The sequence below is a fragment of the Emys orbicularis genome, chromosome 5 (genome assembly GCF_028017835.1).
Source record: "Emys orbicularis isolate rEmyOrb1 chromosome 5, rEmyOrb1.hap1, whole genome shotgun sequence".
Classification (NCBI taxonomy): domain Eukaryota; kingdom Metazoa; phylum Chordata; order Testudines; family Emydidae; genus Emys; species Emys orbicularis.
This window is the reverse complement of record NC_088687.1, coordinates 57,869,211-57,887,318: the sequence shown is the minus strand read 5'-3', so window position 1 is coordinate 57,887,318 and position 18,108 is coordinate 57,869,211. Positions and strand designations below refer to the sequence as shown.

The 18,108-nt window shown below is 38.2% G+C and overlaps 1 protein-coding gene across 1 annotated transcript in view; it reads left to right on the top strand.

Annotated features, from left to right (window-relative positions):
* SLC10A7 (solute carrier family 10 member 7) overlaps positions 1 to 18,108 on the top strand; it is a 188,993-nt gene that overhangs the window by 121,151 nt on the left and 49,734 nt on the right. The window contains exon 6 of the mRNA XM_065405265.1: positions 11,444 to 11,479. Within this exon, the coding sequence (XP_065261337.1) occupies positions 11,444 to 11,479 (36 nt within the window). The remainder of the gene's footprint in view (positions 1 to 11,443; positions 11,480 to 18,108) is intronic.

Genomic DNA, 18,108 nt, shown 5'->3' with positions numbered 1-18,108 from the left:
AAATAGACTACTTTCAAGCTCTTTGAAAACAGAGCTCTTATGTAGCTTCTTAAGCCTTGTTTAGCACCTCGCAGGAAATAGAGAATGTTTACCCACCTACCTAGTATAGTAGCTCAGGGACTTCTAAGGTTAACATTATGAAAAGATAGTGTGAGACATCTTCTGGAATTTACTCAAATGCAGAAAGCAACAAAGGTTTGGCTTTGCATTGGGATTTCAATAAATTTAGTTTGTGTGCCTGCTGTAGAAATTTTGTTATCCTCCACCCACCCTCCCAGGGGGATAGACTGGTAGTGTACCAGCTGGTGTGTTCGGTTTGTAAAATATAAGATAATCACTCTCATAATGTTACAGTCCCAGTATCTATGGAAATGTGTTTAGGAAAATTAGAAAGAAATACAAGAGATAAAATGGTCAAATCTATTTTTAAACAGTGGCTAGCTACTCCAATTTATTAGAGCTTGTAGATCCGTTAATAACACATTTATTTCCGTTACTTTATGTATTTTCACACACATTAAGGTTCTACTTTAGAACATATTTTATTTTAAAGACTGAATTTGTTGGATTTTCTGGGAAAAGAAATTTGTATTTACTTCCTCCGTGTAATAGATTGCATATAAACCATGATGCATTTGTGTACTCCTCTTTATATTTTCATTGTCTTAAAACTACACTGATCTTTCCCCCTCAAAATGAACACTATTATTGTTAGATTCCCAGGCCTATTCCACAGTTACTAGAGTATTGGTTGTAATACTGTCAAAGAAGTTTTGTTTGTTTTGTGAGGAAAGTTCTTAGTGCTTAAAGGGTTAATCATATTTTCCCTTTCCAAAATTCCCCTTTGTTTTCTTTCTGTCTTGTGTTTGCTAAAGAAGATACAGTCAAATGGCAAACCTGTGTTTTTGTTCCTTTTCAGAAATCCCTGACAAGCCCATGACACAGGCTACTGCTGTAGCTGTACATTTCTATTCATTATTGATGACTTGGGGCCTGGCAGGCAGCAAAGAGCACAAGCAATATGGATTACCATACTGAGAGGTGGTTGTGTTTTGGGGGGGTAAGGGGGAAGGTTTCCAAATCTGTGAATTGCCCAGTTATGAAAGGAAATCATAACTCCTCATAGGAGATTCTGGAAAACAAACAAGTGAGTTTTGACATACATTTTGTTAAGCAGTTTAGAGCACTTAGTAGAGCAGAAGAAGAATATGTGGGTGAGCTCAAAAAGGACTGAGCACTCACAAACTAATTAACATTGGCTTAACTTTCTAGCAAACTTTGGGCATGATCCTGAAAGGTGCTGAGTGCTATCAACTCCAATTGGTTTTGAGGGCGCTCATCAGCTTGCAGTGAGCCCCTCCTTAATTATATTCTAGTTTGAGCCATTCATTGGTGCTATTCTGGTTTCAGAGAGTTTTTCCTGAGAAAACTGACACAAACTGTCTAGTCTGCTTTTGTAACCATACAATTATAAATTCCATTATTCTCTGTTTCTGTGATTTATCCAATGGCATGTATACATGTGAATGTGAGAGTAATTATGTCTGTGCTCTAATGCTTTATCTTAGATGATATTTCTGGATAATAAATAATCGAGTGACATTTGCAATGCTAAAATAGTGTCCTGTGACTAGTGAATGAAGGTTTTCAGTTCTTCTAATAACATGATACCTTTCCATCCATAATCTGGATAAAGCTTATTTTCTGCCACACATACAGGGTTGTGAAGTGTTTCATTCTTAGCATAATTAAGATTTTTGACTTTAGGAAAACAGGATTTTTTGTGTGTGTCTGAATATAATACATCTTGATAATAGGATGAGCAGAATGAAATGTGCTTTGGTTAATATATTGATGACCTTTTCTGAATGGATTAGTACTGGAACTGTTTTTCATTCATAAAGAGCAGGTTTCACAAAGAAATAAACAGATTCAGTTTTGGGATTATGCTTATTTCTTCCTTTGTAGTTGAATGATTTTTTCACAAACCTTTTCTCTGTGATGTGTGTGTAAGAGGGATGGTTGTTTTGAGGTTTTTTGTTTTTTATTTTACACACATGCACACACTAATTATCACACCAATGAAAGTTAAATGACTGTACAACTTTAATTTGCTAAAATCTTTTTCATTGGTACCCTGTTGATAACCTTCATTTTAGTTAAGCACAGCTAATAAGCAAAGGTTTCATATGTGTGAATTATAATTTAAATTATTATGGAGATTGAATTACAGTGATGATTAGATTAAGAACGCTGTTTACTGTCATTTGGGAGGGAAAGATGAGAGAGCATTCTGGAAGAGGGTTAAATTTCATTTAGCAGAAAAGGAATATCTGCCAACACTTTTTTTTTCCAGAGTATCTTTTTCATTCCTGTGTTGCTTTTGTTGCCTCTTGGATGTGACTTAACGCTGTTTTATATAAATTTCAAAATATGGAATCAACAATCAAGCTAATTTAACAGCACAAAACTTCTCTTAGGAGGAACTGGTTGTTCTAGAAGGTCCCACAGCACCACCTAGTGTATCATCGTTTCATGTTCACATAATTATTTTGTCATTAAGGTGCTAAGAATCGCATTTTGGCTTTAATATATTGCTAATATTAATTAAAAATAGGGTTTATCGGGTGATACAGGGCATTTCCAAGTAAAGCAGAATTTTAGATAGTTCATAATTTTCTTCTGCATTAAGAGGACTTTTTTTAAAAAGTGTAGTAAAAGCTTTTCTTCTAAAATATATAAAAATGTAACTATTCATCTCAGTTTTCTACACTGTAAAGCAATGGTGAAAACAGATCTAAAGCTTTCTAGGTAATACTGTACATGTAGTTTACGGCAATATCGTTTGAAATGTATTTTGTTTATTGTTTTGTTGTTATATATTATTTAAATACTTGTACACAATACACAGAAACAGACAGCACTTGTATTTACTGTCAAAGACCCCTAATCCTGAAAGTTGCTTTGCATGGGTGGACCCCTGCACCTGTGCAGTGCCCCACTGGAATAACTGAGAGGTTTCTTTCTTTCTCGTCCATAATGAATATCTATGTACTGTACTTCAGAGATTAGTGGTACATAAATACAGTTTCTAAACTAGCCAAATATAATTATTATAAACTCATTCCATATGGGCACTGCACAAGAAAATGTGTTTGAATAAGACCAGGGTTTGCTGAGAGCTGGCACTGAGGACTGACTGGGTACAGGGGGGAACAGGGAAAAAATTCACAAAGAAGGAAGCAGGAGGAGGAAACGAAAGTGGTGTTGAGGCAGAGCAGGGTGAAGGGTGTGATAGGAGACAATCAGAGATGTAGGCCAGGCAGAGTTGTATAGTGCATTGAAGGTGAAGACAAGAGATTTAAAGTTTAATGTGGTGTTCAAGGGAGAACCAGTGAAGGGATGCATGCAGGTTTGTATATACAGTGTGGCCCCAGTCCTGGTCCAGCTGTGTTTGTGAAGGATGCTCTAATTTATGCTGGCTGCCAGTGGAACCAAGGGGCCACTTTGGCAACAGGAGATAGCCAAAGTGCAGGGAAAACGTAACTAGGCCCCCTTTCCAGTGGCAACATCCCATAGACTGGCTGTAGGAATTGTTATGCTAGCTGTACTCTTCTGGAAGATCCACCTAGATTGGATATGCTGACTTTAAGCAGCTTTGCACTAGCAGAACTGTGTAAAATGGCTCCATCACAGCATAGGATTGGTGCCTCTATCAATCACTCTCTCGATACTCATGCTGCCTGAAGCATAACATTTTATCCTCTTTTTTTAAACTGGAATTCTCGAACTCAATGTTATGCTTCAATCTGGTAATATTAGATCTTGAATTTCAGACCTACATGGGTTTATTATAATAATCTAAGTATGAAATTCAATCTTGAATATTAACTGATGATGTCCATTTCACGCTTAGAAACTGCCCTTTCTTACTCAGATTTGGGGCATTTCATTTTGTGGGTTTCATTCTGACTGTGGGAGAACACTAATGAAATAAAAACTTCAGAAATATACATACACTGATACTCCATCTTTAATTTTAAACTTCAGGCTTCTTACTGGTGTGTGTTTTAAACTATTACTGTACGAGTAAGAAAAAGGATTTCGAGAGTGTAGACGATGCCCTCTGCTGGGAAACTGGGCACATTATGTTTTAAATTTCTGAGATACTTTGTTTATATTCTCACATTGGCAGGTGTACCATAAAAAACCATTCTCTTCAAATTCATTTTAGGAAAACTGTATCTCTTTTCGGGTTTTAGTGGTGGAAACCAAACCCTTGATCAATGTACCAGTGTAAACACGGACTACTGACAGTATTTTTTTCATTCTCATATTATGCTTTCAAGTGCATCTTGTTGATGCTGGCAGCAGTTCTGGGCCAAATATTTACTTCTCTCACACAACCCTGGTGGCTGCAGTTGGGCTTCAAGTGTGTAATTGGTGGGAGAAATAATTCCTAGTGTCTAAAACTAGTTACCGTCATTAAATGATAGAAGCACTATCAGTGTCTGCCATCTAATGCTGGTAGTGCTTTTAGCATCCACTGTGAATAGTAATGTTAATGATCCTCTACCCTCCCCAGAGGAGAGCGCAATGTGCTGTCCCAGAGGATGAAAATTGTGCAACATCTGATTGGGATTGCTTGCCCAGGGCATAATCCCACAGCCTGAAATTAAACCTGGCAGATTACGTCCCCTCTAATAAAGTGATGGCTGTCTCAGGATTGCACCTTTAATTTTACAGTTCAGTCATTAAAATCCAAACATCGGTCTCTTTGGAAAGTTGCCGTTACCTTTGTCATACTTGCTATTTATAATTGATTTAGGAAAATGTATAGTTACATTATATGTAGATTTGTTTTTAATTTGTTGTCCTGATAATGTGTAGTATGTGTTTATCGCTGTAGTCTTTGCAGAAAACTACATACGTATAAATTTTTGAAAAGAGCATAAAATTCAATTCACACATGTATTCACATTCTGACATATTAATTATGGAGGAGTTGGATCAACTTAGTACCCTAAAAGTTGTCAGTTCATAAAGCTTTTATTTTTCCCTTTGTTCATAATAATCTTTTGGAATAAAACAATATGATATGCAAATAAGTTAAATGTTTTACCCTTAACTCCAAAAACAAAACTGATTGTTTATAAAATCAACAAACACATTCCTTTTAAATAACTGATGAAAAAATGTGTGGAGGGGAATGTTAAAAGCTTTTAGTATGTAACTCGGGAAAATATTGAAAATAATCAACTTGGAAAACAAAGAAGGAAAATAAAGGTGATTATGCATCAAATGCAGAGATGTACAGGGAGAAAAAAGCCTGGGCTCTTTGAAGTTACAAAGGGGGAGCAATGACTGATGCAATGGAGACATCAGAAAGAGCTATTCTGATTTTAATCTGTGAAATAATACAGCAGAAAAAATTAGCATGTCGATTGAAAGCGGGAAACATTTAAATGTTAATGTAGAAGTTGGTGACCTGGTTCAGTATACCAAAATCCCATCCCTGTTTTTATATTTAAATTATGGTTTGGAACAATGGACAGCATATTTGTATCTATGCTGCACAAATTTTAAACAGTGTTAAAGAGTTGTACAAGAAGGGTAGTCTCAAACATACTTCTGACACTACCATTCCACATATAAGTGCATTAAACTGTTTTTACTAATAATTTTACTAACATGTTTGAAACCATTTTCAAAAATGGTTTAACTCTCAAAAATTAGAAAATGTCAGATTTAGAGTTGCCTACACAATCTTAACTCATTCCCCTTGTGCCTTTGCATTGTGATACAGTCATTAATTACACAGTCATGTACAATTTTTTCCATGGGACCCCTGCCTTTTTCAGGACGGACGTACAAGAGGGCAGAATTAAAGTCTCATAAGCAACCGTGATCTGGCATTACTTAATTTTCAAGAGCTTGACTGGAACCTAAATAAGGGTCTTATTACATTTTTTTGTATGTAACTTTACTAATTACTCCACTCAAAATCCTCCTCTTCAGTTTTCCTCTGTCCCCCAAGCCCTCTTAGGAACTTAGCAAGGACAACAAAACATAACTAATTTGGAGTTTGCAACCCCAAGCATTTTGTAGACATGAGTTAATAAATAAGTAAATTAGAGTAATCAAAATTTTTTACCCCTGATTTCAGTGGCAAGTTAGGACACTTCTGAAAATCCCACACTGTCTCTGTCGCACCTGACTCAAACAATGTTGTTGAAACCCTGGCACACTGCCTAATGGAGATTAATACATGGATGAGGGTTAGCTGGCTGAAGCTTGATCCAGATAAGACTCATGTGATGCAGATAAATTAGAGGAAGAACCAGAAGATATGGTGGGGTTGACATCTCCACATTTAACTGAAGGTGTGTGCCCACCATTTGTAACTCATGATTGCAATCTGGGATCTGTGTTGGATGATCATATAACTGCAGTGTCTAGGAACAGTTTTTACTATTTGCTTCTAGCTAAGAGATTGTGCACTAATTTCTTTTGGGTGCAGACCTTGCTACAGTTCCATGCCTTTGTCACTTAAAGACTGGCTTGTGCCATGCAGTCCGACAGGGTTGTGCTTAAAGCCAATTCGGAAATTTAAGCAGATGCAGGTCATGGCAGCATACCTAGTACAGTATGTGGTGCTTTATAGTGGCAATGCATGTCGCTGGTGCTTCATGTTCTGCACTAGCTGCATATTGGTTTCCATATGGAATTTAAGGGGTGATGACACCATCTTTTTTCCCTATCCCATAGCATTGCAGTGTGATCAGTGGAGGATCTCAAGTTGAATCCCCCTTGTTTTAAGACAGGGGCAGGCGGTAGATTGTTCTCTGTGAAGAAGTTCCAGCCCTGGCCTGACGACCTTCAGGACACCCAGTGAGGTGTATTTATTTGCTCTGGCTTCTGTGGAGGGTGAGGTTTGATAGGGGTTAGATCCGTGTGCGAGGGAGGAATTCAGTGTTTCATGTGTGTGAGGGGGCTCTTTTGTTTTTGAGGATAAGGCTGCTGTGCTATTTTTAACTTTTGTGGAAGGTGATAGTGTGTGTCATGAATGCTTAGAGCCTTGGATATTGTCCTTTTTTAAAACTGTAGAAAACCAAATAAATAAATACAAAGGCCAGTTCTCTTTGTTTTCTTTTGGTGGCAAGGTGTAATAAATTGCCTTAAACAGTGCCAGATTGCATCTAGTGTGTTTCTATCCATATTCTGTGGACTGAGGAATTCATTGCTGTCTCTCCCACACTGCCTTGACCAACAAATGTATTCCTTTACCCAGACCTGGAAGCACATTGTAGAAGGGTTTAATGGCTATTAGCCAGGATGGGTAAGGAATGGTGTCCCTAGCCTCTGTTTGTCAGAGGGTGGAGATGGATGGCAGGAGAGAGATCAATTGATCATTACCTGTTATGTTCACTCCCTCTGGGGCACCTGGCATTGGTCACTGTCGGTAGACAGGATACTGGGCTGGATGGACCTTTGGTCTGACCCAGTACGGCCATTCTTATGTTCTTAAGGGTGAGGATGGAGTAATTCAGTTTCCAAGCTCTTTCAGTCATTGGTCTCTGCTGAGATTGCCAACAAAGTTGGCTCCCACACAGAGCTGTTTTCATTAACCTGCTCCATACTAATAGAAATACTGACCATTGAAGATTGAATAAAATGATGCTGTGGTCAGAGACAAGGCATTTACATTTTTAATCCTATTATACCTCATCCCAGCAAAGCACTTAAGCAGGTGCTTAACTTTAAGCATGAGTAGAGCCATTGAAGTTAGTGTGGCTACACCCATACTTAAGTGCTTTCCTGGATCAGAGCTTTGATTATCAATAATTTTTTGTTCTTTCCAGTGCTGTTTCTGAAGACAAATTAAAGACTATGTACAAAGAAAAGTTCGTTGATTGATAGTCCCCACGTACAGGTGTCACTGACTGCCTGTAATGATGGCGAAAAAGGACATGGCAAATTTGTGGGCTAAGATTTCTAAAGAAAGTCTGCCTGACTCATTGCCTCACTACAATAACGCACTACACCTCTTTCACTAGGTGCCTCTCTACAGCTTGGCCTGCCTTATATATCCATTAACATCACCTGTTTCCTAATGATTAGCCATCATGGCTGTAAAATCCTTTATGCTACTTCCTCTTGCTATCCAGTTTTGCAGCTGATTACATGTAGTGAGGGTGCATGTTCCATCAGAGAAGAAAACCTCTTCCAGTAACCAAGATGGGGTAATGCTATACTGGAGGAAGCATATACAGAAAACCAATGTGATCTCTTTTTGAACATTTTCTTTGCAATGGAAATATGGTAAAATGCATCTCTCTGTTACCTGTTCTCTGTTTTAAAAAAATTAAAATATAACTAGCTATCTTAACTGTGACATATTTTGTGATCCTTACTGTAAAGAGAAGTGCATTTACAAGTTTATAATGTGACTGATTCTATGCAGAATCATACTTTGTATCAGTGTTTCAGGTCAGGCTGTGATTCCCTCCCCCCATCCTTCCCACTAAAATCATTGAAATATATTCAGTCAGTCTTTCACATCAGAGGTGTAAATGGATTTCTTGAAAGTTTTTCTGCAGATTGCAAACGGCAGTCACTTTACAACTTAGATTCCATTATGGGCTGCACAGAGAGAGCTTAACATTCCACCCTAACTTTGAGGATGCTAAAACTGTGTAATGACCTTGCATCCACAAGGGCAGATGCTCAGCTTTTGCTGGAAGTGCTAATCTACAACCTGTTTATCTCCATACACTATGTGCTTGACAGCACTTGCTCAGAAAGTGAGGTAGGGAAAAGAGTAGTCAAATTTAGTTTTTTCTTCCTGGTGGTGTTTGTGTGCAATGGACTAGAAATGAGATATTTCCCTTTTTAGTTTCCTTTGTGGCATTCAGTAACTGTTGCCTTCTCCTGACAGCCCACCCAGAACCCCCGACCAATTTAACCCCCCCTGTTCCCTGTCCCTTGCCTGCCTCAACTGTTCTCTACACCCCCTTCTCCTGACAGCCCCCCCCCAGAACCCCCGACCAATCTAACCCCCTGTCCCTTGCCTGTCTGTCTCACACAGGCTGCCCAGGATGAGAGATGTCATGGACACCCCTCACCATGCAGTCATACAAGCCATCTTTCTGCTCCCCAAATTTTATTGCTGGCCGGGCCCTAATTCAGCACCTTAGAGTAGCCTTGTTACACCAGTGGACTGTTCCACCGGAGGAATTATTTGAGTGCAAGTGTTTTGGGTACATCACCTCCACCCCTGACAATCCGCCTGTGCTTGGGTCCAGAAGTGGGCGTCATAGAGCTGGCTATGCTAGCTTTATACCATCTGGGGATTCCTTTATGCCGGGGAAGTTTCAGGTACTTGGCAGTGCGAAGTATTTGTTAGTACACAGAAGGGGAAGAGGGGGAACTAGCCCATATACTCAACAGTGTCTAATACAGGGGTTCTCAAACTGTGGGTCAGGACCCCTCAGGGGGTCACAAGGTTATTACATGGGGGGTCGCAAGCTGTCAGCCTCAACCCCAAACCCCGCTTTGCCTCCAGCATTTATAATGGTGTTAAATATATAAAAAAATATTTCTAATTTATATGGGGGGATCGCTCTCAGAGGCTTGCTATGTGAAAGGAGTCACCAGTACAAAAGTTTGAGAACCACTGGTCTAATAAAACTCTACGAGTGTGTTATGTGACACATTATACTGGAATGACCGCATTACATTCCCTCTATAAAGTTGTTCTCGATAGGCCATCATTTCAGGTGTTGTAACAACTACTTTGCAGAATATCTGCTCAGCTCTTATTACATCCCACGCTCCTTGCCTGCTGCTTCCTGCACCACAAATTTTGCCATCCTTGAACACCCGTTTGTCTGCTTCTCCCACAAACATTGCTGCATTTTCTTTCACGCTGCTCCTCACACAGGGAATGCCATCCCTGAAGTAATCCTTAAAGCCATCCTTCCAGGATCCACCTCTGCTTGGACATTCAAAACAAGTCAGCTGACAAATGATGGCTAGATTGAGAAGCCATCAAAGACAAGATATATCATTTATTTATTCCAAGAAATACTTTAAAATAATGTGTAACTTTCAAGTTGATGCAGCTAGCCTGTTACCTTCTGTTCTTATTCCTCTTTTCCTTGTCCTTTGTCCCCTCCTGTTGTTTCTCACTTGTTGCATCTTGTTTTAAACAAGGCACTTCAGAGCAAGAACTGTGTCTTCCTGTTTGTTCATAAGTGTCTAGTTCAATAGTTTCTCCTGCTCGGGGCCTGTTGACACTGCTGTAATACAAATGCATCATATAAAGAGGGAGTTTTATATTGGATTTTAACAGCTTTGAAAAGCCAGAGTAAAGCTGAATTATGACCAAAAAAAATTACCACTGCTTTTAACTTGTATTTTTCACTTGGTTGAAACCAAGAATAGGTGGAAAAACTATCATTCTAGATTTGTATAAGTGGGTTGGCATCTTGCCCTTGGAAAATATATAGAGTTTGTGAGTGGGTCTCATTAAGAGAATCTGATAAATATTGGGAAGAAAAATAATCTTTGTTAACAAAACAAGTTCTAAGTGGGACTTGTGAATGAATATGCATTAAATGACAAACTGCTTTTATTAAATCATGAGAAAATACTGAAGTATGACAGAGGGGTGAGGGAGAAGTATCACTTGCAGCTATGAAAGTGAAGCATGTCATGTTAACTCCCAGCCCAAACAATTCATTTTAAGATTTGCTTTCATGAAACTTAAAATCTTGTATTTTGTCCAATCATGAGCCTTAAACCTGTTCCCTGTCAGTGAAGAAAACAAATCTTTTGCCTGTCTCTGCCTGGGGGATGTGGAGAGCTGAGGTGGTCCTGTGTGACTAAATTAGATGAAAGACTTGCCTTCCTCCACTGAGACATGGAGTCTAATCAAGTGAAATGAGTTTTGAGATCTCAGCTCATTTCCTAGGGGATATTAGTTTACATTACAAAATCAGGACACCTAATTCATCACAGCTGATGGAGCTTTTGCTCAAGAGAGGACCATGAATTAGGCAGCATGGGACTGAACCACCTGTCTCCCCGACAGGAGGGGCAGCTTAACCAAGTGAGAGTACAACATATTGGTGGGGAAATCTTCACAAGATACTGGTCTGAACTTCTATACGGTATTGTGTATATTTTGAGAAAGGAAGTCTTCAGTCTAAAAAGGAGAAAGCTAGATCTAAGGAATATCATTTAAACTTCTAGGTACAGTGAGTAGAAATTATTCCTATACAGATGTTAAAGAATCTATACAGTAAGGAATGAAGTTAAATGTTTCCTTTCTTTATCACTTAGCCTCGCGTTAATTTAACAAAATTTCTGTATTTCCATGCATCAGGGTTTAAGATTCTACTTTCCTGGCTAATAAAACATTATCTTTTATTTCTTCCAGGGTATCGTTATAACTCCACTGCTACTGCTGCTTTTTGTGAGTATTTTGATATTAAGACTCTAATCCCTTTTTTTAAAGTAACTTACCACTTATTAAAAAATATACTTTAAACCAGAAGTTTCATTGATTTTACATTGTTTTGATACTCAAAAGGGATTGTGGTCAGTATTTGGGACAAACTTCTTCCTAACTGGTAATAAATAAAAATGTGTCACAGCAAACACAGTGCCCACTGCTTCCTTTTATAAGGGGGTGTGAGCCTTCTCATCTGACAGTATCACAAAAGCATATGCTATCAGATATGCTGAGCCAAACACACATGTCTGCAATGACAAAATGCTTACCCCAGTAGGAGAGCTATCTTATAGCATGTGCTGGGGTAGCATGGGATCATAATGAGCCAAAATGGGCCTGAAGCCTGTTGACTGTTTGGCCAGATAAATGCAGCCTTACATTTGGGCAACTAAAACCTATGGGTATTTTTGTGTTGGAGATGCGTGAGAGATTGGAAAGGGGATGACAAATTACTGAAGCCATTGGGCGCCACTAACAAGAATCTTGTTGACTCTTGTTTGTTCAAGTCTTACTCAGTAGTTGGTCATCAGTCAGGGCCTTGGTTACTTACAGTTCATGGAAGCAGACAGAGATCTGGTTCCAAGTGATGTTTATTAGTCATTACACAGTGAGTGACCCTGTAACAGGCTGGCAATGTTTCCCTGAAATACCTAATATCAGTTAGTAGGTGTTGATCCTGCTGGCAACAGGATACATGGGTTTCACTGAATCACTGAGGTATGTTGCTCTCTGGGGAGAGGAGATATAGGGCATGGGCTGAGCAGTCCTGAGGAGCGGCCAAGCCTGTCACAAAGGTTCAAGTTGAACTTTGTTGTCTTGCTGTTAATTTCCGTATTATGACAATCAAACCCCTGGGAGGGGTTGTAAGTATGGACTCATGGTGTGTGAACTGTGTTTTAGTGTAGGTTATGAAAGACACCTGTTCACAGAAAGAGCTGATCTGATTTCTTGATAAGGAAGAAGGAAGGAACTGCTTCCGGATGGTCTGCTACTGCTCTCCTCATTCTCTGCCCCTCTTCTGCTCTCCCTGATAGATGGAGATTCTTCCAGGGGGTGGACTTACAAGACCAAAATCCCATTTTAAAAAGACAAAACTTTTGGTTTTATTACCTTGAACATGAGCATGTTTTTCACTTTCTAAGTGACGTCTTGAACCCTTGTACCCTGACTGAAATAGGATATTTTGGAAACAGAACCTGGGGGAAGGTGCATTTTTTCGTAAAACCTGAAATGTATTTAATTTTTCAATGGTACAACTTTTGAAACAAGATAAAGGCTTGGTTTATGTCAGTGACATCTCTTTATGGGCAAATAAAAGATTAGGTAACAAAATACTCCAGCCAGCTAGTGGTCAGCCGTAATGTTTTTCATCTTGTAGCAAGTGGTAAAAGTCTCTAATGTTCAGGAAGAAATAAGAGCCATAGAGTATGCATATGTGCTTCCAATCAGTGCTGAAGATACTAGTGTAATACAGTGCCACTTAACTGTGTATTATTTACCGTACTATTTGTAGCACTCTGAGCTGTTTGCTCTCCTGAAGAAAAAGAACACTAATTCACTTCTTAACAAAGCTCTAAACAAAATGTGTGGCTGCACTAAAATCTGCAAAAGCTGCAGATGCTTTAATTATCACAGTGTCCAAAACACAAGCCATGATTCTGTGGGATTTATTGATGTGTAAAAGTCTTGTGTGTGACAAGGGATGATTTGTCCTTTGATACTTTATTCATATTGGATGGGATTTTCAAAAACTCAGCACCAAGGTAAAACTCTCATTAGCTTCAATGGGAGCAGAGTTAAGCCAACACTGGTTGTCTTTATGTTGACTTCAATGGGCACTGAATGGTTTTCAAAAACACTTCAATGGGCTTTGGATTAGGCCTATGATGCCCACTAGTGTTAATAAAGCAATGGCCATGCTCCAACAGAGTAATAATACTATCATTAGAATACTATATTATAGTAATAATATTTATAAGACTACCATAAGCTCTTTAAGCTCTTTAAATCAAGGCCTGTATGTGTAAACAGTGCCTAACGCTTTCTGAGTGCTACCAGAATACACATAAATTATTATTTATTAACTTGTTCTTTTGTTTTCTTTAGATAGCTTGGCCCTAGATGGTCATGGTTTAAATTCTCCCCTCCTCCCCCCATGTGCCCCATGTTAATTTCTGACAGTATATAATGTTTTGAACTGCTTCCTTTGTTTGTAAATGTCTGTTAATGTAATCATGAATCATTTTAACATTGTTAAAGACATGTTGAAGAACACAAATGGAAGAAGAGTGAAAGCTTGTTATAAATTATACATTTCCTGCAAATAATTTATTTCCCTAAATGAATGGTGTTAAATATAAAATTGTCAGTCACATTTCTGAAGAGAATACTTCTGCTACCAAACTTGTTATAAGCTTATTTAGCAAAATGGTCAGAGATTTGAAGACTGATTTTATGAAACCTCATATATTGTACCCTCAGTTAGCAGACTTTATCTTTGTAGGTACCCTTTGTTAGATTTTAAAGGATAGCAACCCTCATAAGCGTCACTGATTACCACTGTAATAGGAAGCTATAGAACCTTGGCTTCCAGCTGCATTAAACACCGGTATTGTTGTCCTCATTATAACTATTATTTTTAACACTTATGATGTTGGATTCCCAGGGATGGTGTTATAAATGGGAAGTGTACCATAAACAATACATAATTAATATTCACATTTGCATTCATATATGTGATGAGCAGAAAAGGGTTGAAACATAAAGCATTCTAAGATCCATTGGTTGCAAGTTAACATGGGAATATGCCATTCTCCTTTCTTTGCAACATTTTGCAAGGTTTTATTAAAGAGATATGGGACCTTATATACTAGAGCACACATGACAAGTTCCTATTCTCCTTGTGTCAGGTTAGATATTTAAGTGAAACCAGTAGTGGCAGTACAAAGTAATCAAGATTTTTAAACTGAGGAGCCAAGTTTTTAAGCTGTTTTTAAAAAAAACAATTCAGCAAAAAAGTAAGCTAGGAATTTTCATAGACAAGAAGAAATCTCCTTTTGGGGGAATTTCTCTACTAATGATGAATAATTGTCACAATGTAGAATTTAGAGAGTTCATAGTTTAATTCCCCAGGTTTTGTCCCATCACGTGGGTATGGAGCAGTACCTTATGTTTACAATTATCTTATTACTTTCTTCTCTGTTTTCAACTAATGTATGTACTTTTCCCAGTAGCAGTAATGATACTACATTTATAATAATCACCATTCATCTAAATGGATTGCATAGTGCCTTACAAACTTTGCTGTCTGGTTATAGAAGCTGTATCCTTTGCTGTGAATATTGAAATAACTGCCACCTCCTCTCAGTGAAACAGAGCACATGTTAATAGCACACAATAATGATGAACAACAGTTTATGTTAGGAAATGATGAACAATATGTAGTGAAGCAACAGAGAGAATTTAGGTAAGCAGAATGTAATTACTTGAATCCCAAATCTGGCACCCCTACTCAAGTTGATTAGCATTGTATTTCTTGAATAGGTTTTTTTTTACTTGCAGAGTACAATTCTACTTAACATGAGTAAGGGTGCAGGAATCAAGCCCTCAACTTACAATTTGGCTGGAATACTAAGGCTAACACCTATACTCTTGTGAATGTTTATTATTTGAATTCTAAAAAATATGCTGCCATTGCCAAAGCATCTGGGCGCATTTACATTAATAAAAGACAGTTAAACAAATTGTAACATCATGCTGTGAAGGTAATAGTGCTGTGATCTCTTTAATAACCTCAAGTTGTCAGCACCATTGTTGTTATGTCTCATCTGAAAGACAGAAGCACAGCGCCCTGGAACAATTTTAACTACATCATCACTCCTGTGTCTCCTTAAAATATAACATCATTAATATAGTGTGTGTGTACTGTATGTTTATATTTGTGTCTATATCTTTCTTAAGGACTAGACTGTGCCTTGTAAGCACTGCCCCGGGTTAGGGAAGAGCTGGATGCCTCAGGGAAACAGTCTTTTGGAATTCCCCTGGGAGCAGGGAGAGCATAGCTGTTGTGCCACAAGTGCGATGTTCTATATGAAAATGGCTCTGCCCCTCCTCTCAAGGCCCCCTTGGGATGGATAGCACCACTATCCTCTCTGGTCCTGCCGTTGGATGAGTACATGGACTTGCAGTTATGCTCAGCTGAGGAGGTTGGAAGCTCCTTATATTTCCCCAGCTCTTATGCCCCTCTTCAGGGGTAGAACAATATAGCACTGAGATTTTACTTTGCTACAATAGTGCAGGGGTGCTGACATAATAAAACATAGCTAATTAATCACAGTGTATTTGGTACCACAATATAACAAATCATTTGAATGTTTATGAAAACAAAATATTACTTTGTTTTCTTTTTGCACTTTTTTATAGTATTACATTACAACTCTGCCATGGTCTTGAAATTATTGCCACTATTGTGCATGAACGGATGTTAGGTACTCTCTTTAATTTTTGGAAGTATAATTGGTTGGATAACAAAGTAACAAATACAAAGATGTATGAATCTATATATCTTTACTGAAGTCCCCAAAGAAATGTTGGGCCAAGTGTGTATTTTACATTCTTGTGTACGTCAGTCTTCAAAGCTTGCCTGCAAAACCACTTAAACACGAAATGTTAAAAAGCCCTTGCAACACTCATGTACATTTGTGAAAATATACTTAGCAAAACTCCATGTCACTGTCATGTACTACTTCTGTATTTGCCATATTACCAAAGGTGATTACCATGATACAGATGTTGAAATAGAAGCTTTTCTACTTCCTAATCAGCTTGCTCATTCTACTTGATTTATTCAGTGATTTTTTCCTAAGTTCTGTATTTTATATTAGTCATTTTGATGGTGTGCTTGTGAATAGTGATGCTACAAATATTAGAATATAGCAGGGGTCAGCAACCTTTCAGAAGTGGTGTGCCGAGTCTTCATTTATTCACTCTGATTTAAGGTTTCACGTGCCAGTAATACATTTTAACATTTTTAGAAGGTCTCTTTCTATAAGTCTATAATATATAACTAAACTATTGTTGTATGTAAAGTAAATAAGGTTTTTAAAATGTTTAAGAAGCTTCATTTAAAATTAAATTAAAATGCAGAGCTCCCCGGACTGGTGGCCAGGACCCGGGCAGTGTGAGTGCCACTGAAAATCAGCTTGCATGCCACCTTCGGCACGCGTGCCATAGGTTGCCTACCCCTGGAATATAGCATAACTGAAAGAATCAAGGCTTAGTCAAGGGGAGAAAACTTCAGTTTAAAAAACATGGAGGAAAGGACTACTGAAAAGGAACATGAGTAAAACTACGTATTGCCATAAATATTAAAGCTTTATTATCTTTTAATATTTGCCTTATGTTAACAGTCTTTAAATGAAACTACTATTCCCCAAAATGCTGGATTTCTCAGATTTTCAGGGAAAAAAACTTCCTGGATTTCTTTGCACTGTACTTTGTTTCCTTATTTCCCTGGTAAAATATCTTCCTTTTTTCGGTATCATAGAACATACACACATTCATTTTTTGTGAGCTCTTGACAAGTGAAGGCTGATTGTCAGTAAACTGAAGAATGAATTGTTAAATAATATATTAATAGCCGAGAAGACATTGAAGTTGTTAAGGAAGTTGTGGCTAATGTATGTCACTGGTGTGTGACGACAGGTTGATTGAGAGAGTGGGGAAGACCATACAGTGCATTAACTGTTTACAGGTCAATTCTTTCATCTGAATGATTTAAAGAGCACCATCTTCTTTCTACCTTGTTTATAATATCTATTATGTATACAGATTAATTTCCTCCTTAATCTCAGTGGGTACTATGGGCTTGAGCCAGAGCTCATTGAAATAATCAGTGGAAATCTTTCTATTGACTTCAGTGAGCTTTGCATCAAACTCTGTGTACCTTGTGTCAGACTAACTTTTGACTGCCTTACATTATACTTCTTTTTTAGTGGCCAAAGAACAACAGAGATCCTCCCATCCCCTAACACATATATAGATAATTGCACATCTGCCAGGGTACAGGAATCTAAAATCTGTAAAATTTCTGTGGAGGACTTTCTATTCCACTTGGCTCTACTTTTGTAATTGTATACCAGAGATCACTTTAAAACACATGGAGAGTCTCTTAAAGATGTCTTCTGCCTATTAAACTAAAATTGCCTTTATGGCTGATAGAATACATTTACCTCTAAATAGAAAACTCACAAAATATTGCAGGAGTCTGCAAATTGCACCACAAACTCAAAAAGCCAATGACCCTTCCAGTCTGTCATCTCTTCTTTTTACCACCTTCCCCACCCTTGTTATCTTTGGTGAGGCTTGCACAGATTCTCGGGGTACATAGCAAGGGAGAAGGCTCAAGCTGGCTAACAGTGTACTTAGTAGACAGTAGGACACAGCCTGGAAAAACATGTTAAGTACAAGAAAATGCTGTAGAGCAGAGCCCAGAGTTTCTCTGAAGTGGACTCAATACGGGCAGCAAATGTGGCGCTGGATTGTAATTTGGTACGACTGGCAGGAGTTGTTTCTTCTTAGTCTGTGGCAGT